Source organism: Mesitornis unicolor, unplaced genomic scaffold (genome assembly GCF_000695765.1).
Source record: "Mesitornis unicolor isolate BGI_N332 unplaced genomic scaffold, ASM69576v1 scaffold13985, whole genome shotgun sequence".
In the NCBI taxonomy this organism is placed as follows: Eukaryota; Metazoa; Chordata; class Aves; order Mesitornithiformes; family Mesitornithidae; genus Mesitornis; species Mesitornis unicolor.
Window position 1 is genome coordinate 327 of NW_010186248.1, and position 22298 is coordinate 22624.

Here is a 22298-nt window from a genome sequence, read left to right on the forward strand (position 1 = left end):
CTACGGGAAAGCCAACCCTACCACCAGGCTGTGGGTGGGTGGTCTCGGTCCGAGCACTTCCCTGGCCGCTCTGGCGAGGGAGTTCGACCGCTTTGGGAGCATCAGGACTATTGACTACGTGAAGGGAGACAGCTTCGCTTACATCCAGTACGAAAGCCTGGACGCCGCCCAGGCTGCCTGCGCGCAGATGAGGGGCTTTCCTCTGGGCGGGCCGGAGAGGAGGCTCCGCGTGGATTTTGCCAAAGCAGAAGAGACGAGATACCCGCAGCAGTACCAGCCCGCGCCGCTCCCCGTGCACTACGAACTGTTGGCTGATGGCTACAGCAGACACAGAAGCCTAGAGCAAGACTTGAGGGTGCGAGATAGGACTCCTCCGCATCTCCTGTACTCGGACAGAGACAGGAGCTTTGCAGAGGCAGACTGGGCCAGCCCTGCCAAAAACGCTGAACGCAGAAACAACTTGGAAAGCTACGGCCGGTCGGTGCGGAGCCGGAGCGGAGAGCGCTGGGGCGGCGACGGCGACCGCGGCGTGCCCAAACCGTGGGAAGAGAGGCGGAAACGCCGGAGCCTTTCCAGCGACCGCGGGAGGACCGCTCACTCGCCTTACGAGGACAGGAGCAGGACGAAGGCCGGTGGGCCAGCTTTAGACCGCAGCCCGGACAGGGCTCGCAAGGAGAATCACACTACAGAGTCCGGAGCCGAGAAAGAGCCGAGCAACTCCCTTCAGAACAATCGTCACGCGACTGAGGAGAAACCCCATCGCGAGGCACCCGATGCTCCCCAGCCTAAAAAAAGGGACAGCGAACGCAATCATCGAACGGGTGAATCGGAATCAAAAACTCACGAGGAGCCAAAATCCGAGACCAAAAAGCTAAAGAATTTATCGGAGTACGCTCAGACGCTGCAACTTGCTTGGAACGGGCTTCTTGTGCTCAAAAACAGCTGCTTCCCCACCTCTATGCACATCCTGGAGGGAGACCTCGGCGTCATCAACGGACTCCTCAAAGACCACTCGTCTGGCGGGAAGTTAACGCAGCTCAAAATCGCTCAGAGACTCCGGCTCGACCAGCCCAAGCTGGATGAAGTCACTCGCCGCATCAAACAAGGCAGCCCCAACGGCTACGCCGTGCTCCTGGCGACCCAGTCGGCCCCGGCAGGGGCAGGGGCAGGGGCTGAGGGGACCTTCCCTGTTGTGGAGCCTGGCTTGCAGCGACGGCTTCTCAGGAACCTGGTCTCCTACTTGAAACAGAAGCAGGCTGCTGGGGTTATCAGCCTGCCCGTGGGAGGGGCGAAGGGCAAAGACAGCACGGGCATGCTTTACGCGTTCCCTCCTTGTGAATTCTCTCAGCAGTACCTCCAGTCAGCACTAAGGACATTGGGGAAGTTAGAAGAAGAACATATGGTGATAGTTATAGTCAAAGACACTGCCTAGCCCACACTGTCTTTTCCAATTCCATGTTTTCTTTGTGTGTCACACAACCCCGTCGTTTTTAAGGCCGATCATTTTGGTGGAGGCTCGACCTCGACCAAAGTGGTAAGATTTATTTTTTTTTTTTAGTTTCTAATTAATTTTAATACCATTTAAATAGAGCCCATTTTATTCATTTTTAATATGTGACACTGTCCGCTGTTGTTCTGTATTTTTATTTTTTAACTGTATGAAAAGTTGTCAGTAAAGCCTTGTTCACTGATGGATTTCTAAACTTGTGCAGTATCCTGGTTTTTCTGGCCCCCCTGCAGCCCCTCTGCCTCTTCACGTGTTCTGGGAGGGGGAAGGGGGGTCCTTTGTGCTCTGGGGACACCGAAACGTTGCTTCTAATCTTTTTATTATTATTTTTTTTTGTCCTCTTTGCTTTTTATTTCCTCAATTTGAGTCCAGACGCGTTCCTGTTGATTCTCTGTCTGAGGATGGGAGCTGCCGAGGAAGCAAATCCAGATCAAGACTGGAAGTGGTTTTTTTACACACAACAAAAAATTTACAGTTACTACTTGGCAAAAATTGGGCTACAAAGGAATCAGCTCCGCACTCAGCTCTGTGAGCTTTGAGCGCACCCGATGCGTGTCCCAGTCAGGTACAGGTTCTTGGGTAAAATAATGCGGCTTGACAGCCCTGGGCTTTATAAAAGGGGGGAAAAAAAACAACAGGAGAAGGAAATTATTTAAAGGGGAACCCTCTTGGGCCTGGATTAGATGTGGAGAAGCAAACGAAGGGCACAGGAGGTTGTGGGGAGCTGCAGGTGCCTGTTTGCGTAGTCGGTGGTGGTGCCCTGTTCGAATCCTGTGTTGAAAGATCAATGGCAATTGGTTCTTTGTCTGCTAAAGGTGAAACTTGGGAAAAAGAGCCACACGTCTGGAAATGGGTTACGTTACCACAGGTCACCGGGCTGCGCCCGTAGGAAGCTGGTGAGCAAAACGTGACAGCTCAGACGCGTCACCTCCCCTGGCTGAGGTGGAGCAGGAGAGGCCGGGACGGCTGCGCGGGTGGTAACTGCTTCAAAGCTGAGTGGGGTCCACGCCATTCTGTTTGGGCATTTTTTACTTTCTTTTTTAAATACGATGCCTGTAGATTTTTAGGAGGCTTACAGGAAACTTTGTGGGATTAAAACCACTGCATTTTGAAGTTTCTTTAACTTTGCAGGGTTGGTTTTTTTTGTTTTGGTGGTAAACAAGTGGACAGAATCTGGGAGAAGCAGAGTCTGCCTTGCACCGGGTCTGTGAGCAGAGTCGTTTGCTGACGGCTGCCAAAGGCCCTCTAAGACACCGCTCTCGGGTGTGATTGGTATAAAACCTGTGCACCAGAGCACAGCTCCAGCTGATGATGCTTTTAGTCTTTGTATTTTTTTCACCCTGCGGTTTCACAGTAGGACATCACCAGCTGGAGCTGTGCGAGTGGTTAATTTAATAACGCATTGATATCAAGTCTGTGTTGGTTTGGGTTTGCTGTTGGTTTTTAACATTTAATGCTGTGATTATATTCGAAGTACAGCTGATGAGTCAGTGTGATCGCGAGGGGGTTTGTATTTCATCTTCTGCCCCCCCAGGAAAGGTAACTCTGTCCATAAGGGCACAGCTACGAGGCCATGGAGGGGTTTGCTCGTGGTGTGGGGCACAGCTCAGAGAGAAAGGAGCTGGCTCTGCTGCCGGGAGCCAATTTACACAGAGCAGCGACTCTGCAGCTCCCAGCAGCCAGACCACGTCCCCTGGTCGCACTGGGCAGCGCAGAGGGGCCCTTCACGACACCACGGCACCGGGGTAGCTGGACTGCCCCAGCTTGACACAGGTACAGGGATGCTGGCTTGGTCCCCCGATGCTGTTGTAATGTAGCCAGTGCCAAATGCCAACGCTTGTAACCCTGAGGTGTTTCCTGAGACCGAGTGCTATTAAATACCCCTTATGGCCAGAGTCACAGAGTGCTTAGAGCTTTCTGTCAGCGCATCCCATGTTGGAGGTGTCCGTTCAGCCTGAGGCAGAGCCATGGCGGGGCACTGACAAATGCCTGGCTCCTTGCGGGCAGGAGCTGCAGCTCCTGCTCCTGCGGCCTCGTGCGAGGGGTTTGTGGGTGTGAGGAAGTGGGAGGAAAATTAAATGCGTGTGTGATAAAAGCTGCAAGAGCTCGATAGCAAAGCCAGGGAACCACCAGAAATCCCCCACCTCCCTTATTGTAAGACAAACAATAACATAGGGGGTTTTTTTTAGAAGGTAAACAGTGTCATGCTTTGGGTTGGAGAAGATCTTTAAGATCATTTAAGATCTTTAAGATCATTTCTGTTCCCAGTAAGGGAGCGAACATGAATGGAGGAACCAACAAATCTCTCTCCTACAAACAAATTACCAGGTGTCAATGAGCAGTTGAAGGATTTAAGGAGAAAAGCACCTGGGGGAAAGCAGCATCAGCCCTTGTACCTGATGGCCTGAGCCTTCCCAGCTCCCCAGCAGGCAGCTGAGCCACTGCCATCGCTTGGGCAGACTGGGCCGAGGCCAGAGGCCCCTCTGCTGTGGTCCTGTCCCCTCACACACATCCAGGCTGCTTCCGAGAGAAACAGGACCTGGAGGAGGGTGGATGGGTACAGCGAAGGGATGCTACAGCCCTACCCTACAGCTTGCAAGACTCGGCCCTTCGCTGGGGATGGGATGCAGTTCTGGGAAGAAGATGCATGGGGGGGTGGTGGGAGGAACAGCACAGCCCTGGCTGGCACATCCAGACCCTGGGGCAGTGGGAGGTGGTGGGGGTAACGGTTGTAACGGTGCTGGGGGTTGGTTGTGAGGCGGGGGTGTCTTTCAGCTTGGTACAGCAGTGGCAGTAAGGGAATTGCACTGGGGCAGTGGTCTCTGTCTCCTTTGGGGTGATTTGAAACACAAACCAGGACCAGGGTGTGGGCTGGTGGCTGTGGTGGTCCGAGAGCTTTAGACTGCGTTGCTCCATTTAATTAAAGCCTCTTTGACATCAGTTCTTGGCTGTCCTTACGACAGAAACACGGGCAAGAGGAGGAGCCCTGAGGGGGGGAGCCCTGAGGTCTCTGCCCTGCTCTCTAAACCAAGGCCCACCCAAGGTCTCTTTTAACACCCCAACGCTACAGGGATACGGGCACAGCCTCCCAGGGCGCTGGCACAACGGCTCCGCAGCCATGAAGCTGTGTTGTGGTGAAGCAAATGGGCCAAGCAGGCAATTGTGGTCTGGGCAGAGGGTGAAGACAACCACACTGCTGTGGGCAGCCTCAGGCTGGGAGGAAAAGCAGCATCCTTCCCTCAAGGGCTCTGCTCCATCACAGCCAGAGGGACGTGTCTGCCTCAGCCAGCTGGGGGGACATTTAAATGCTCCTTGAGCCGAGGTCTGTGGAGTCTCCATAGGCACAGAAACAGCGCATGGCATCACACCAGCAGTGTTCTCTGTGCATTCGGGAAGACCATAGGGCTTCCTCCTTTCTGGACACTGCTATTCCCCACCATCCCGTGTTAGCTGCAGAATTATGACCTGACAAAAATAAAGATGAAAACTAAACAACAGCAACAAAAAATCCCTGCTGGTCCTCAACTCTGACTCCCCGTTTTGGAGCCTGTTCCAGTCACCCTTGAATGCAGTGAAGTCCAGACAGGAGTGCAAGGGCAGGGATTGCACATCATGCACTTACAGCAGCCGGGTTTCAGGTCAAATTCATACCCAGGAGCTCCACTGCAGGTGTTTTGGTTCTGTCTCATTAACAAGTTGGGAAATTTCTCTGACATAACCAGGCCCAAAACGGCAGATGCAGCTGATTACAGCTGTGGTGTAAATGCCAGGACACACACACAGCCTCTCCCTCTGTTACTCGCAGCTGTATGTGCTGCTTCCTCCTCCCGAGCAGCACATTTCCTAAGGTGAAGTTGCAGGAGATGTCTTTTTGAGAAGGCAGAGGCTGCTGGAGGCACATCCCATCTTCAGTCCCCTCACTGAATCCGAACGCCGCCCTCAAACACTGCTGTAATCGCAACTCGACTCTGTAGGGTACAATTATCCCTTATAAGTTGCATCAGAACCTTTCTTTTTAATTATTAACAAGGAGATCTGGGTAAGTGCATGAAGTAGATGCAGTGCTGGAGGGGGGGGGGGAAAATCCCTTCTCTTGGTTAAAAAGAAAATCCTTCCTCTTGGGGCAAGGAAACCTTCAGCCTTAGTTGAAAGGAGGACAGTTCTTGGGGGAAAACTTGCTGGAGAGGCAAGGGGAAGCCTGCAGCTCCCTGTTCTGCCAACGCAGAGAAAGTTAAACCATCGGGTGGATTTTACCTGAACACCTGGGAATAAACAGCACGGGCAGCGAGTGGCCTTGTCCAAGGAGGCGCTGAGCACACTTGCACCTTCAGCTCTGATGCACTCAACTGAACCCACTCGACTGCAGCCTTTCTATCCCCTCAAAGGGCAGGACTCCTCGCTGTGCACAAACAGCAGCACCTCCTTTGCCTGCAACAGGACGGCCACAGGGCAGCCCCTGTGACACCAGAGCACAGACAGACGAGGAGCCCAATGCCATTCCTGCCTTTCCGAGAGCTTCCTGTGCTCCCCACCGCTGCACCGCAGCCTGGATGCTCCGCTGCCTCTTCACACGCGGCTCCCAGCCTGGCAGTGGCACCTTGCAGCTCCCACGCAGCGCAGCCCAAAACGCTGCCCAAAACCCCACCGAGACCTCGAGGCTGTCAGGCAGCCGGGTTTGTGGCTGGGAAATGTCACTGCGAGGTGTCACCGTGCAGCTCTGGGAGTCCCCACGACCGAAACGGCGCCTGGAGCCCGCGCTCTCGGGGACCTCAGCCCCATTTCCTGACTGCAGCCGAGCACCGATTCCCCGTTGCTGCTCCCCTGCCACAGCTGCGCGGGGCTCGGAGGATGCGCGGCCACAATTCACAGCTGTAAACAGAGACGGGATCTGCATTTAATTTTTTAATAAATACACTTTACATTAAAGAAAAAGGCCTTCGATTCGCAGTTTCCACACAGAGGACAAGAGGGAGAGGGGGGGAAAAAAAAATAATAAAAATTAAAAAAACTTGAACCACAAAGGGCAGAGGGGAGAAGGAGGGGCTCAAACTTCATCCCAGATCCCCCTGGCTTCAGGAACACCAGGCTCTGGCCAGGCCAAACCAGGGGTCTCAGCCTCCCCCCTACAGCTGGTGGCACAGGGAGCATCTCCACTTTGAACTGCCCTGAAGTCCTTAACAAACACCCCCAGGGCTCTTCCCTGGCACAAGAGGAGGTGGCATCACCGGTTGCTTTTTTTCGTTTAAAAAATAAAATCATATTTAAAATAAAAATATTCTCACTCCTCAACAACGTTTAGAAACCATGATCCTCTTATTTCACGCAGTAGTTGCATAAAAATGCCTCTTCTTTTCACTTTAAACCATTTTTCTCCCCCAGACCTACCCCATCGTAACAAGGTACTACAGGAATACAAAGTTCATCCCCTGCTTCACTAGAACACCTGCCTTTTTTTTTGTGTTTTGTTTTCGTTTTATACAAAACTATTTCTGTTCTTTAGGAAAGAACTTTATACAAAGAAAATATATTGTGAAATATCTTCAGAAGTTTTCTTGAAGAGCAGAGTCATCTCGGCCTAAAATAAAATATTAAAAAAAAAAAAAAAGGCAGAGAGAAAAAAAAGAGGTCTCTTTATTGTAGAGCCTCACTCAAACCAACGCAGCGGGCGGGCTGGAGCTCCTCAGGTTTCCCCAGCAGAAAAAGGGTTGGGGTGCTCAGGATCGGTTTCCAATTTGGTCTCCGGTCTCCGGGCTGGGAAGGGAGCGTCTCCTCCTGCCGACACCGCCTGGCAGCCGCTCCTCACTCGTTCAGAGACAGGATTATGTCGTCCTCCAGGTCAGAGTTGTCTGAGCTGTCAGCTGCAAAGGAGACACGCGGGTTACGTTTGGTTTGGGGAAGGAGAACACAGCTGCTGGGGCTGCACAGAGGTACAAGGGGTGGCCACCAGCAGCGGTGATCACAGAATCCCAGAATCCCAGAGCGTTAGGGATTGGAAGGGACCTCCAAAGCTCATCCAGTCCAATCGCCCTGCCGGAGCAGGAACACCCAGATGAGGTTACACAGGAAGGCGTCCAGGCGGGTTTTGAATGTCTGCAGAGAAGGAGACTCCACAACCTCTCTGGGCAGCCTGGGCCAGGGCTCTGTCACCCTCACTGAGAAGAAGTTTCTTCTCCAATTGAAGTGGAACCTCCTGTGTTCCAGTTTGTGCCCGTTACCCCTTGTCCTATCATTGTTTGTCACCGAGAAGAGCCTGGCTCCATCCTCGTGACACTCACCCTTTAAATATTTATAACCATGAATGAGGTCTCCCCTCAGTCTCCTCTTCTGCAAACTAAAGAGACCCAGCTCCCTCAGCTGCTCCTCAGAAGGGAGATGCTCCACTCCCTTGATCATCTGATGGAGGCAGCGAGCACCACCAGTCAAACCAGTCAGCAAATCTGCACCAGAGCTTGCTTTTCCTGGCTAAAACAGCGGGTCTGGAGCAGAGCAGCTTTAGCAAGCGCAGTTTCTATCAGCTGGCAGTGTCTCTGGGAGCACCAGCAGTGAGCTACCTGCCCGCACAACTGACTGCACACCCAAGTGCCACAGCTCTTCGTGCCGGGGCTGGACAGGGCTGGCAGTCATCCCCGCAGGCGTTATGTGAACAGCTTGACAGCTCCGCCAGCCCGATGTGGTGGATGTGGCCTCTGTATGATGCACATATAATGTATGTATATTACCTGTATAATGGCTAATGCATAATCCAGGACGTCAGGCCCAGTCTCAGTGCTGTGTTCCCATGGCCCTGTCAGTCCCCTCTACACCGCACAGCAGAAAACCTCCCCACAAAGCCAGGAGGAATCCACACACCCATACCTAGAGCCCTCCTCTAGCAACCCGGAGGTGTCTGTAATGACTTTAACTACATGGCACTCATTAAAGGTCACTGGAAATCTGTGCTTTTCCTGGCTGTCTTTGTTGTGGTACAGACTGAAGACATGTAAGGATTTGCCAGAAGCAGTCACACACACACACACTCTTGCTTTTTATCTTAAACGGATCTCTCTCCTCCCTCAGTTGTGCAAGAGGGAAGTGGTAGCAGTTCTGGCAGCAAGAGGTCTCCTGCCTTACCTTACAGGTGATGCTGGCTCTTTTTCTGATGGGAATTCATTGGATGCTGCAGTGAACTGGGTGTAAAAAACAGTTGTGTGGTTTTTTGGTAAAAAAAATACATAAATAAATAAAAGAAAGACACCAAGACTTCCTCTCAGCTGCCTCAGCTACACCAGATCTCTAAAATGCCTGTCAAGGCAAGTAAGGCCTTCTGGAAGGCTCACCCCTCCTCAGATGCTTTCCTCAGGGAAAGAAACAAACCACAGGCAAGCAGCAGAGGGCACAAACCCTTTCCCCAACCTCCCTGCTGCCCCGTGATGCAGCTCTCTTCATCACTAACTTCATGTAGCAATGATTAGGTGCATTACCCTGCTGCTTCTTTCTGCTGCTTAAACTCAAGTATAATAAGCTTATCTCTCCAACTAAATGCATTCCCTTATTTCTGTATTACCTTGAAATAGATAGCAAAATGAGCCTCCTCTTTGCGTTGGTGTCTGTGCCCTTTCCATGGACCCCGTTCATTGGCAAATCAGGTTTGTTTGGGGGTTTTCTCGTGTTTGCTTTAGTGGGTTGGGGTTTTTTTGCTTGTTTTGGGGTTTTTTTGGTGGTTTTTCTGTTTGTTTGGGCTTTTTTTGTTTGAGATGGCATCTCCTAACTTTTGATTCACCAGTCCACCACACAGCCTTCCCATTTCAAGCTCAATGTCTATAATGTAAACCTGATTGCAGTTACTACCTCATAGACCTGCCTGAAAGCTGCCATTTCTGATTACAGAAGAAAAGGGGGAACAAGAGTCAGCCACGCTACTGGTGACAACTCCATCTCTTTCTTCCATCCTATGTCACCCGTGTATTTCGAGGACGCTCCACTGGCCCAGGAACAAGCTCTTGCCAGCTCTGCACACTGCATGGACTGGTTTGGACATGACAAAAATCCACCCTCCTAAAGCTGGTGACAAAGGAGGAGGAAGACAAACTCATACTTAAAAGGTTCTCCATGGATTATTCCTGAAAAGGAACCAAAAACCTCTCCCAAAGCACAAGGAACCAAAGCCACTCCCTCCTCTGTTTCAACTGATGCTTGAATCACTTTGGTTTGAAGCACACCCACTGTACGTTAGGGAGGTTCATCCAAAACACAGCAAGGGTCTGCAATAGGAAGCACTCTAAATACATCACCATGCCTCAGATCTGTACTCTGCAACACTGCAGGAGCCCTTACAACTTTTAATTATGGAACACAGCATAAGCAAAGGAGAGGGAAGTTTTAATTGCTCTCGAAACAAGCAGCAAGGCAGATGAAGCTGAAGTCGCAGAGCAGCAGCCACAGAACCCCACTTATCAAACCCTGCGCAAGGACCGTGCACACATCAGCCTGGCAGAGCCACACTCCCTGCTCTAAGTTCCCAAAGACGCTGCCGAGCAACCCAACAGCCACAGGACGGGCTGGCTGCAGCTCCACGGTGACACCAGCCTGGAGCTCTGGCCAAGTGGCTCTATCTAATGGTGAACAGATGTGGCCGTTTCATAATACGCAGTGCTCTGCAGAGCATGCTTGAAATAACTAAAGGTGTCAAGGAGCACCTAGTTTTGTTACAGGAACAAAACTGAAATGAACTTCCCTTCACTCTGCCCCTTGGACAACTCAAGTGACAGCACTCTGGGTGCTCTCTTAATAGCTTCTGGTCCTGTGTACCCTGAAGAAACAGAAGTGGAGCTGTGTCAACAAGGTCCTGCCAGCTCTGGAACAGGCAGAAGTTATCCACAACCCCAAAATGTTGAGCTGCAACGTGCTATTAATGAATCCGAGTCATGCAGATGTCCTATGTGGTCCTGCATTGTATGCCTACTACCTTCAAGAGAACGGACTGAACTCACAGAATAACTGTGGCAACTTGATGTGGCCACATCCTTCAAACGACTGAGCTACTTTTTAACAGAGAAGAGAAGGTGAATGAGTCTGCCAGCCACACCAGTGTCAAAACAGAGGCCTGGCATGCTTAATCCTCCAGCGTATTGGCAGAGGAGACTGAAGTCCTGCAGTGACAGGAAATGAATGTGAGAGCTGAGGTGGGAATCAAACACCTTGCACGCTGCAATTACTTATTCTTACCAACCTTTTAACTTAAGGTAACTACATTATCCCCATTTTACAGCTGGGAAATTAAAAACGAACTAAGAGGCTCGGCCACGCATACTCAAAAATTGTGCTGCCAAAAAGATCTGGTGTCATAGACCCCAAGCCTTGTGCTGTCCTACTCACCTTCTTTCTTGTGAAGCCTTTTTCCAAATTGAATTGCTATGTAAACAGTTCAGAACTTTTGTTCTTGTGCACACACACACAAACATACACACACACACACACACTTTAACTTTTCCAATCTCGGCATGGGTGGAATGCCAGAAAAAGAGAACAATTTAAGTTTTATCCCCAAAGTTAGGTTAGCTTCAGAGCAGTCTAAGGAAGGAAGTGAAGTCACAAACGCCACCTTGGTTTTGCACTTTAAGCAGTTACAAAAGGGAAAGAATAGCACCAAGGATCAAAAATGCTTCTCTGTCCTTACAGTTACAAATAAGGCAGGGAAGACAGGAGAGGTAACACTTCAACCAGCACCCCCTTGAAGAGCAGGACAGGCAAGCAGGCAGACAAAGCGTCTTCACATGGAGTTTCTTGGCCTGCCTTTAAGTTCTCTCACACACATCTGGGAGCACTTGAAGAAAGGAGATACCTTCCTTTCCAGGACTCACACTCAGATAAGAGCTGTTTTTACCAACAGATTACTTTGAGAGGCCACAGGTGAACCACCGTGATGATTTGTGCCTTTTGTACCAGCAAGGGGGTAAGTCAACCAAGTCATTTCGGGGAAGACTTGGCTGTTGCATATTTGTCAGAACATTAAACAAAGGACAGCATCACCTGTGGTCACCAAGCTGGGCACACACTTACTGTCTCCAAGAATCAGCTCAACTTCCTCATCAGCATCAGAATCTTCGTCTTCACCCTCATCTCCCTCTTCCAGGAGGTTGGCGAGCTCCTCATCATCGGAGGGAGAAAAGTCATTTTCTCCATCCTCACCAGCATTCTCGTTGTTCTCATCCTCCTCCAGCTCAGCCTCCAGCAGCTGGTCTGTATCTAGTTCATCAAGGTCATCTGTATCATCATCATCTTCATCATCATCTTCTTCCTCTTGCTCTTCTTCTTCCTATAAAGACAGCAAAAATAGTCCATTGCAGTCATTAAAACAAATGGAATAAGAATAACTGAAGAAAATACACCTATAGTTGTCATTTCTCCCTGTATCCAGACATCACACATGCTCGATCATTTGCAGCCCTCCAAAGTCTTATCTGGAAAATGCTGGTGCAACACAGGTGCCATTGGCTCAATCTCCTCTCACTGGAGGCCACCAACACGTCACCACACTGCACTCTTGAGAAGGCCATGCAATAAGACCCCTTACTCCATGGCTTCGCTGCTAGTCTTTCGTTTCAACTGGACCAAAACCTCTGCTTTGCATCAAGCAGCGTGGGTGCTCAGTCCTTCAGTCATTTCTGATTTAGATGAGATGTAAAATGCAGGGAAAGACACTATTAGCTTAAACCAACCTTGGTGAGATCTCTCTTAAAGCACACGGAGCTTCTGCACCCAGAACCAATCTGTGGGACTGATAGCTGAGGAAGGTATGAGGAAATACCAGGTAGAGTCGAACACCACCACTGGTAAGGGATATCCAGTCTGTTAATGGGTATCTAGGTCGTACCGTCAGATACCACAACTGTCTCACCTAAGGGATCCATATACAGATAACATTGCCATGCCTTTCCCAATGACTCACTCAGCATCCTTGTATAGAAGTAGGAAAACAACAAATCCTCCTGCAATGTCACAAGGGAAGACAGGCAGAACAGTCATTCCAGAGCACATTGGATTTGTGAAGGAGAAACCTGCAAAAGCTCCTAGGTACTCATCAGCGGTTCCCAAGAACCAGCGTGCACACCTATGCAAAACAAGCACGCACCTCTGCTTATCTTCCTCACTGGAGTAAACTGGGCCACAGGAGCCACAGAGCAGCACGCTCCGCATGACCCAGATATCAGGGAATTGTTTTAGCCATCACTAACTCCTGTAGATGGCTCAAGATATTCTTCTGCTTGAGCTTTTCTCTGTAAAAGCTGCTTAGATCGGATCTTTAGATGTTCCTAGAGTCCTCCCATTCCTCCTCAGGAAACTTTCTCTTCCCTCTCCAGCAGAAGGCACGAGGGTAGCACTGCAGAATCACAGACCGACCACCTCATAACCTTCCCCCTGTATTTCTTTTTTTTACATTTAATATTAACATTTCATTATTATATTAACATTTATATTACCATTTTGCCTTGCAATCAGCGCTGACTCACGGCCTGATATTCCAGTGTGCCCGCTCTACAGCCAGGTGCACTGTGACTGCAGCAGGGCCAGACCAAAACCTTATCTTCCTATGCAATTCATGTCAGATTTCAACCAATCCCAGCCTGAGACCATGATGTAGGAAAAAATTAAAAATGTAATGCTTCCTTTTAAATGGAGTAGGCAACACTCAGAGGGACACGATGGAGCCCAGCTCTTAAATTAAGGATGTCACACTGCTACCCATTTTAATTATACTGTGATTGAGGTATATTAATTGCTTTTAGAGACCTAAATTTAGGATTAACTTAAGGAAGCTTTACTTTGATAGATGCCAAGAATAGAACAGTTTAAAGCACATTACTCATTGAGCCCTGATGAGAATAAAATTTGTAATTATGTATTATATAGATATGTAGTAACTCTATTATTATATATTACAGTGAACACAAACACCAGGGGTTTTCTGCTGTGTTATCTGTACAATACTGCACTGGTGTTGCTCCTCTTCATCTCCAGCACACACAGATGTCACTACATAACAGCCACAATGTAGAGGTCATCATAGCACCAACATACCTGGATGACCACCTCCTTCTGCTCTTCGACAACACAGCACCACAATTATAACAAAGCAATTTTAATCTAGAAGCACCCACCCTGTTTCATACACAAAAGGTCCCCCTGGCACCACTTCTCTTACTTTACTGATTCACCCCAGTTAAAGCAAGAAGGCTGCAAAAATAAGGCAATGAACAAAGACAAAGCTGGCAATTTAAACAAGAGAACAAACCCAAGCCCCAGTTACAATTGTAAGGGGATAACAAAGAGGGAGGCTGCAACTTCAGATAGAAGTAGGATGTCCATACAGGGACAGGCCCCAGTTTAACCTGCAAATTGCTGGGCTCAACCAATGAAGACAAGCTTAGGCTGAAAAAGAGCCTCTGTACAAAGGGTTTGTATCAGTTTAAGTCAAAAAGTCTTAGGAATCAAGTCAGTAATGGATCGGATCATCAGTTGTACACTAAACAAGTACAAAGCACGCAGGAACCGTCAGATTGCAAAATGGGACAATTAATTCCAATGTGCAAATTAGAGAAATCTCAACACTCGCCAGCTCACCAAAATTCACTTACACAGCATCACACGACCAGCTTCAACACAGTCTATGGCCCTGGAGCTACTCCGAGGATGATTAAGAGGGGAAAGGGGTTCATATCAGCTTTTCAACACGCCTGCATACAGACGGATTTACAGAGATGCAGTAGTACGAGAAAAGTTGGACACGACTTACAGAATCAGAAAAGCTGACTACAAAGCAAAGGATTAATCTTAAGATCACCTCAAAGCAAATTACTGGCAATTTAACTGTACTACCAGTTTGCCATCTTACGTCAATATTCAGAGAGCCAAGCAGATCTGGTTCAGTTTATTTCAATGTAGAGAGGAAATCAATTTAACATCCCCTAAAGGAATGGCACAAACAGGGGTGGCAGTACTGCAACAAAAGACCCAACACCCAAACACTTAATTCTTCATGTTGCCACGACTCACAGCCCGTCCACAGCTTAGTAAATACCCTTTGCTCTTGTTCAAGCATTACGTATTTTCTTCCACACTGTGCTTTGATGCAGCACTGCACACAGTTCATAGGCTTTCATCCTCAACTTTCTTACTCTTCCCCTTTACCTACTCACTATGCACATAAAAACGAATAGAATTTGTCTTTTGGGGTAGCACAGTTTATTGATACTTAACGTACTCACCAGTGTTCATCTCCCAAAACACATTCAAAGGTTCAGGAAAACACGAATGTCACTTATTCAAACTCTGATGCAAGATGTGTGTTAACTAGGCAGAGCTTTGATTATTTTCTTTAATTTTCACATAATTCTGCGCTGCATTTTAACACTAAGTCAGTGTATGCACAAAGTACTTTCTGGAAATATGACTCACAGCACTGCAGGATCAGCAGTGTATCTTGCTTTATAAGCACTCTTAAGACTTTTTATAGAGTTTTCTTACATTTCTTGGATCCAAAAACCGTATAGGGCCAGATGAACAGAATTTGAGACTGCAGATTACGTAGTCTCTCAAATCCACACCAGGGTGGCTGTTGACAAGATCCCATAGGTCTTTTCCAACTGTTGACAGCGGGTCTGCAAACCTTAACTCAGTTTTAAGATCTACAGGTCCCTGATTTTTTGCTTGTTTGACATGGTTGCAGTTGTTACAAAAAGCCTCATCTTTTCCTGTAACATCTCATTTGCTTTTTATTCCTCTACTAGGAGCTGATTCACAGCTCAAAGCAACTATTTCCATCGATAGCTCTCTGCCCAGCTCCCTCTGTCACTGCTCCAGGAACTGCTCCGCTGTTGCCATCCCCTGTGCTCACCTCCTGCCATCGCTTCCAAGCCAACACATCTCACTCGAAGATGCTTCCCAGCAGCAACCCCTTCCTCTGAAAACACCATTTGTGTTGCACCTCTCAGTCTGACTCATGCTATAGGATTTTACTCTATTGCTCTACTCCAACTATTCTTATTTTCATCTCTGAGTCTGCCTTTATCTGCAAATTTAAAAGTTAACAAATGGCAGTGAAGCTTCTCCCATTTTTCCACATCTTCTGCTCATATTTAATTGTATTTAATTCACTTTTGGCTAATCATCTGCTGGTAAGCATATGCTTCTATAAACTTTACTTTCTCTAGTAATTTCTTTTTCTCTTTTTTTTGGTAATAAAATTCATGTTTCCCAGAGTCTCGTTATTTTGTTCAATTTAATTACTTTTGCAAGAAACCACTTCCTAGTTTACTTCTCCCTCTCTTTCACCCTCTTCCCCCAAATTTCTCCTAGAGAAAAGCAAACTCATTTTCAGTCATCTGGTCTCTTCCAAATTATCAGTATTATTTTAGTTACTACCCGTTTCCAGCACGGGAAGGGACTTTGCTTTCATGAAAAAGAACATCTGATCGTTGTGCAAATACAAGTTCACTGAAGAATGTGAATAAGACTCCTTGTTGTAGTGATTTATCTTTCTCCACATCTATCCCCTGCTCTCTTTGCTTCCAGAGCATCTGTGTAGCAGACTGGTACTTGCTGATCCTTCAATAGGCAGCTCTCAGGAGCGACAATGTCTGGTTTTCAGTCTCTTCAGAGTTCCTCTCCCACCCACATCTTAACACTCCCTGAACAACGGGCAGTGGAAAAAGTTTAAATATAGACCACAGACCTTCTGGGGGTCAAGCATGTAAGGAATTTTATGCCCTAGATTACCTAGTCTTGTCTTTCCCCTCAGCTAACAAGCCCAAACTCACTTCCAAGCCCAAACCATTTAATCTTGAGCAAGATTTCAAACCAAACTGCATCTTCGAATGCTACAGGAACAGCTCCTGAGAAACTAAGGGTGACATAAACCATTCTAGGCAGCTTGTAGTGACAAAGCACCACCATGGTCTGATGGTTCTCAAATACATATGCAAATGGGATTTGTGGGTTTTTTTCCTCAGCAAGTAAGTGTGCACATGAAAACAAACCTGTATCAAACCAACAGCAGTAAAAATAGAGTGGAATTGCTGCTGCAGGCAGACAGGGGGCAAGTCCTAAAATAAAAGAAGAAACTGGGATCACAAAGACCACATAGCTGAGGAAAAACGTTCTCCATCCTGGCTAAACCACGTGTTAGAATAGTGAGTGTCTTTTAAGTCTTTATTGCCTTATCTCCAGAACTTTAATTTCACATCACCTAGAATTTTCTAAACCAATGCAAAAAGACAAATTACACACCTACCATCACCATTTGGATAGCCCAGAAGCACTGCAGCATAATTAACAGTTCTTCAGTTCTGGCAAAAGAAGTAGAACACACTTTATAGGACAGGGACAGCTAGGTGAGGAAATCTGCTGCTGAAGCGATAAATCTCTCTGAACATGACAGCAACTGAGATTAATACTTGAGCCACACAGATGCAACATCATTCACATCACGCAGCAGAGAGAAAAAACAGGCCTTAAAGAACTGATATGGAAAGAAAAACTAAAATAGAGAGGTAAAACTGCACAGACTGAACATTCTGTAAGCCACTCAGAAGATCACACCATCCAGACTTAAGTTTTCCGTCTTGAGTCTACTCTGTGCTCAGCCAGTACCCTTGGTTTTAGCTTTTCTGATCACTTAATACTTATGAAGTCTCCTTCCTAGCCCATAGCAACTGCCACGTGCCATTTCTAGGCAAGATCGGCACTTTCCTTTGCGCCAGTTCCTCTGAAATTCCTCGTCTGCCTCACTACAGAAGACAGCAGATTACTGACCGGGGACACTAACCAGCCAGGAAAGGGAAGTAACTAAGAATGAAGCAAGCTAACAACCAAAAGGTGGTCCAGCATCTGTACCAGTAGCTCAGATAACCACCTTATTTTTGTTAAGTCTGACTCTGAAGGAGTGTATCAAAAGAGTGGCAAATGCTGGAGGAAGAGGGAGGAGGATCTTGCTGCCGGGCTGAAGAATAGGAAACGCTGCCTATTTCCCCATAGACTGAACATCGTTCTGCAAATACTCACGAGTGAGATTGTCAGTCGCTGATGGACCCGTTTAGGTACTCACCCAGCAGTGAAATAACACACAAATCTCATGGAAGTTCAAGGCAGAAAGACTAGTATTTTTGGAGTCAAACATCCAACAGAAAACGCTTGTAAACTGGCTCTTGCTAAGTGTGTTACATCTCCACTTTCTCTCAGCTATCACAGTAAGCAGAGACCAGAGTATCAATACCCATTTAGCATTTGTTCTGTTTAATAAAGCTTAACAGCTCTGAATTACTGGCCACAACTAGGAAAAGGCAGCTTTCCAGAGATGTGATGTGAAAGGCTGGTGTAACAGCCAAGGCAGAACCCAGCTACAGCGGTGCTGTTCTCAGGTATCTCAAACAAAACCATAAACATGGACTGCAGCAGCACCATACACAGGCCAGCGAAGTCAGCCTGAACTTCTAATTTGAGTGCAATTTCTGTAACACATCAGTTGATTTTACAAGGTTTGGTTTGAGAAAGCAGGACTAACACTGTTGTTTCCTTTCTTCACTTCAGTAAGAGAAGAAACAAAGAAATCTATGGGGCAAACACTCATTCTAAGTTCATTTTACAGACTCTGCCTTTTGCTTTTCAAAATCTGTCAGAGGTATCAGTTGACACTTGACAAAACTGACATCGTGAGGCATCAAAGTCAAAAATGTCAGGCAGATCCTCTCCTCCACAGTTCTTACCTTGCCTCAAGCACAATTTTAAGAGCTATTTTATTCTGCATCACTTGACTTTCAAGCAAGGCTTGCTCATGAAGCATGCTTCTATTTGAGTACTTACTACTTTCTGTATAGGCAAAGCAGTGTACTTGCTCTGATATACGTGCAGATCCACGTAGATCATATACAAATACGTATATACATGCATAAAGTGAAGGTGTAAAGATACAAGGGCCTGATTAATGTTTGCTCTGAATTTCTTCCCCAAAGAAACACCAGATTGTCATTGATTCACCTGGATTTCCACCCACCCCATTTTAACAAAAAAGACCAGAAAGCATCTTCCTTTATCCAGAAGTTTTAGAACTTCTGTGAGAAGTGCCAACAAGTTTGAAAGTTTCTTTCTAGTTTTTCAAAGCCTAAATCACAGAAACTAACCAGGCAAGTAGGAAACACTTCCATATATGTGAGCATATGTATACACAGAAAATTCCTGACATCAGGAAACAAATCCCCGTTGGCCTTAGCAGACAGCTGTGCAGAGAGATTCTGTCTTCATTCTGGAAACCTCTACTCATCCTAGCCCAGTGCTGGATGTTTCTATGGAGACAAAAGCTGTTTCTGTAAGCCTAAGACTAAAACAAACCTGGAGGAACAGCAGTGAACAGCCTCAGGACTGAGAGCAAGGGGTTTAGTTTAGGCTTTGCTAAATACATATAGATTGAATTCAACCTGGGTTCATCAGTGTTTATATTAAAACCAAATCCCTCTTACTAAAGAAACTTGATTGTAACCAACCTGAAAAGTTACTTCTAGGAAACATCTGTAAACCCCAGAAATGAAGATCATAAAAAGCAGCAATTGTGCAGTATCAACTAGTTACTCTCAACTTGCAAACTGATCCCAAAGCGCCTTTGTTTGATTACTCCGTAAGCTTTACAGAAAAGCTTTTAGCGTGCTTAAATTTTGCCTGTGGACACCTCCGTGTGTACGACAGGAAGAACCCCAGCCACATTTGACAGCTGGTAGACTCCTTATCTCTGCTTGTACCTAGCACTACAGCCTGGAACCGACACCATTCAGACTACGACCTCCTATACAAATACAGATTTCCACTTAAGTCAACACTTACCAGCGATACCCCAGAACAGGGTTTTGATAGCTGCGAGTTAATCATTGTACAATGCAAAATCAACGTCTGCCACCAACGACTTCTTTGAGATTTCATAAAGAAAATGTGAGTAAGTTCACTACAATCTACTGAATGTGAATAAAAACAGGGGAAGCAGAGACAAAAATAGAAACTACTGCCTGAGGCAAGCACTGGATGGCTAGGAAGGAGAAACATTTTGGGAGGAACAGTCATTTCCCCCTCCTTCATTGCTTCCCAAGTCAGCTTTTCTCACGAATACACGATTTACTAGAATGCAGGTACCAGGCAAGCAGCAGAGAATAATGCATTTTAAATCTGTAGGGATTTGAAGCATAAGATCTTTGCCTGTTCCAAAAATATCCCCTGAAACCACCAAACAAACACCACACACACAGACACACACCCCAAAACCAAACAGCCGACACCCAAAAAAGCTACAAACTTGTCTTGAATTCTCACTGTACTGCAGTAAGCGTTCTGTGCTACTGTGTATCCTACCAACCTCACCCTGAGGAACACTTACTGCAACTCTTAGCTCCTTTGTAAAGTTGCCAAAGATCAAATGGCTGATCTGAGAAGGAAAAGCGACACATCCCAATGCAAACCTACAGCTCGCTTTCAAATTCTTAAAAGATTTTCCTGTATAGAAGTACTGTGCGCTTTCACTGCGTTAAGTCACAAGTTGTGTCTCATTCGGAAATTGGTGACAAGTTATGCCCAAATATGAGACCTGGAATTGAAAAATGGAAAACCTCAAAATGCTACTGTCTCTATTGGGTGTCAAAATATTAAAAACAAACCAAGCAGAACAAACAGAAAAGTTTCTGATCAAGATTGAAACACCCAGGAAAATTAATAAGCTGCAAATTATGCTGGTTTACAGTGTCCCCAGTTACTGTCCACACAGGTTCTGCACAGATAGTTTACACTGACAGTAAAGTGATCTACTTTACTAGGTGAGACCAAACCAGGTACTTTACAGGTAGCAATGAACACCTGTGGCCTTTCCCATGTCGATGGCTAACAGCTGCTCAGGAACAAGCAGGTCAATGCTATACTGCTCACCTGATCTTCTTCTTCATCCTCTTCATCTTCTGCCAAACGCTGCCTGCCCACTTCGTACAGTCTGCAAACTGTATCCATGTTCATGGCATCCATGCTCCCTTGGTTCTGAAAAAGAGATGCCCACAGAGCAGTTAGCCCCAGGAATTAAGCTCAGCATTCATGCTCAGTGCTACATCTGATCTCAATTACAGAAATATCACCAAAATCCTTCCATCCCTTTTACTAGCAGGAGTACAATCAGCAGTAAAACAGAGTCTTTTGGGTTTCAAGGATCAGCCCAGGAGTGATTTAAATATCTACTTCCTGCTCCTGTCACCCACAACTCACTCTTAGTAGTAGACTTAACACAACCTTTACTGGATCCTTAGCATGCTTTGGTTTAGTTCTCACCTAACTGCACACCACTTCCCTTTCAAATCTGTCTCCCTATTACACCATTGAACCCTATGCCTTGAGAGAACGCTAAAGGATGTGATATAACAAGAGTCCCCAGCAACCACCACTGCCACGCACCAGGAAATAACATTTCCAATGACTCCTACAGAAAAAAAACATCGTATCTTGGCCTCACAACCTTCGCAACTCCAACTTCAGTAGTTAAATATGAAGCCTGCCCTACTACAAATTCTTGACTCGCTCGTTTTGGGCTGTAAGGATCAGCAGTTCACAGAGTATTAAGTCAACAGGATTTTTAGTTAGTCACTATGCTTACACAGTCAGGTTCAAGGCCCATTAGTTTAATTTTACTTCCCCCTTAACAGACTTGTAGAAGTTTCACGAATTTTTGCTTCAATCCTTGCTAGGAAGGCAAGCGAGAAAGGAACAATAAAAGTTCCATGGGGAGTGCCAGGAACATTGCACTTCCCAGATACTTGATACAGGGCAAGTTTTAATAGGAAGTTATTGCTATAAATAAGGAAAAATGCATTTCTCTATGCTTATGAGAAGAAAAACCTTTAAAAGCATTTTAAGGTGAAGAAGGCGGCAAATGTGTCTGGAAGTTTAAGGAATCACAGACAGAAAATCAGGACTGCTGTGGGTGGACAACAAAAAGCCTAACAGCATCAAAACGCCAACACTAATTAGGACATTAATTAAACAGCAGGAACTCCAGAATCATCTGAAGGGTTTAATAAGAAACAAAACCCACTGCACTCAAACCATGCTACAGAGACCAGAGTTTATTCTTAGCTCCTTTACCTCAATGACAGCCAGATAGCAGTCCTTGCTGTCTGTGCACAAGTCAAAGATATTCCGCTTTACATCTATGGTAGCTGGAAAACACGACAAAACAAACTCAGTGGTTAACGGCACGTTACTTAATGCTTGCTGAAAGGAAAGATCTAACAATGTATGTCTAAAAGCAGATAATAAAATGTTGGGACAACAGCTGAAATAAGAGAGAAATTAACATTTGTCAATATTCCTTATTACAAGCTGAATTAGAAAAGCTGGAGGCTGCCATAAAAAAATAGCCAGGTAAGTTCTTAACCTGCTCTGCACAATTTCTCCTCCCTTGATAATACATTTATTGGCTTCTCTAAGCACAGTAAACAGCAGATAATCGTCCAGGATAGGTGGCAACCAAGGGACCGAGCTGTGAGCCGTATCTCCTTTCAATAGTGAAAGCCACATTTGTTTATGTCCACAGCAGTGTTTAGCTTAGCTCTAGGAGCTTTGCAAGCTGGAGGCCAAACTGACAGCGTTTTGAACTGCCAGCATGGGGAAATGCTGTTAGAAAATACTGAAAATAGAGAAGAGAAGAAAATGCAGCCCTTCCTGAAATGAGACCAATGACACCTTGTCCAAATGACCTACTAGTTCAGATTATGCCCTACTTGGAAAGGGAAAAGGAAAA

The 22298-nt window shown here is 46.6% G+C and overlaps 2 protein-coding genes across 2 annotated transcripts in view; one reads left to right on the forward strand and one right to left on the reverse strand.

The window, feature by feature from the left end:
- RBM15B (RNA binding motif protein 15B) overlaps positions 1–1703 on the forward strand; it is a gene marked incomplete at its 5' end in the record, with an annotated part of 2021 nt that extends 318 nt beyond the window's left edge. The window contains one exon of the mRNA XM_010185095.1: positions 1–1703. Within this exon, the coding sequence (XP_010183397.1) occupies positions 1–1432 (1432 nt within the window).
- Positions 1704–6936: 5233 nt separating this feature from the next.
- Positions 6937–22298, reverse strand: part of VPRBP (Vpr (HIV-1) binding protein) — a 44138-nt gene continuing 28776 nt past the window's right edge. The window contains exons 20-23 of the mRNA XM_010185094.1: positions 21641–21714; positions 20441–20545; positions 11546–11801; positions 6937–7365 (exon numbers count right to left, since the gene is read on the reverse strand). Coding sequence (XP_010183396.1) covers positions 7307–7365; positions 11546–11801; positions 20441–20545; positions 21641–21714 — 494 coding nt within the window. The 3' untranslated portion in view covers positions 6937–7306. The remainder of the gene's footprint in view (positions 7366–11545; positions 11802–20440; positions 20546–21640; positions 21715–22298) is intronic.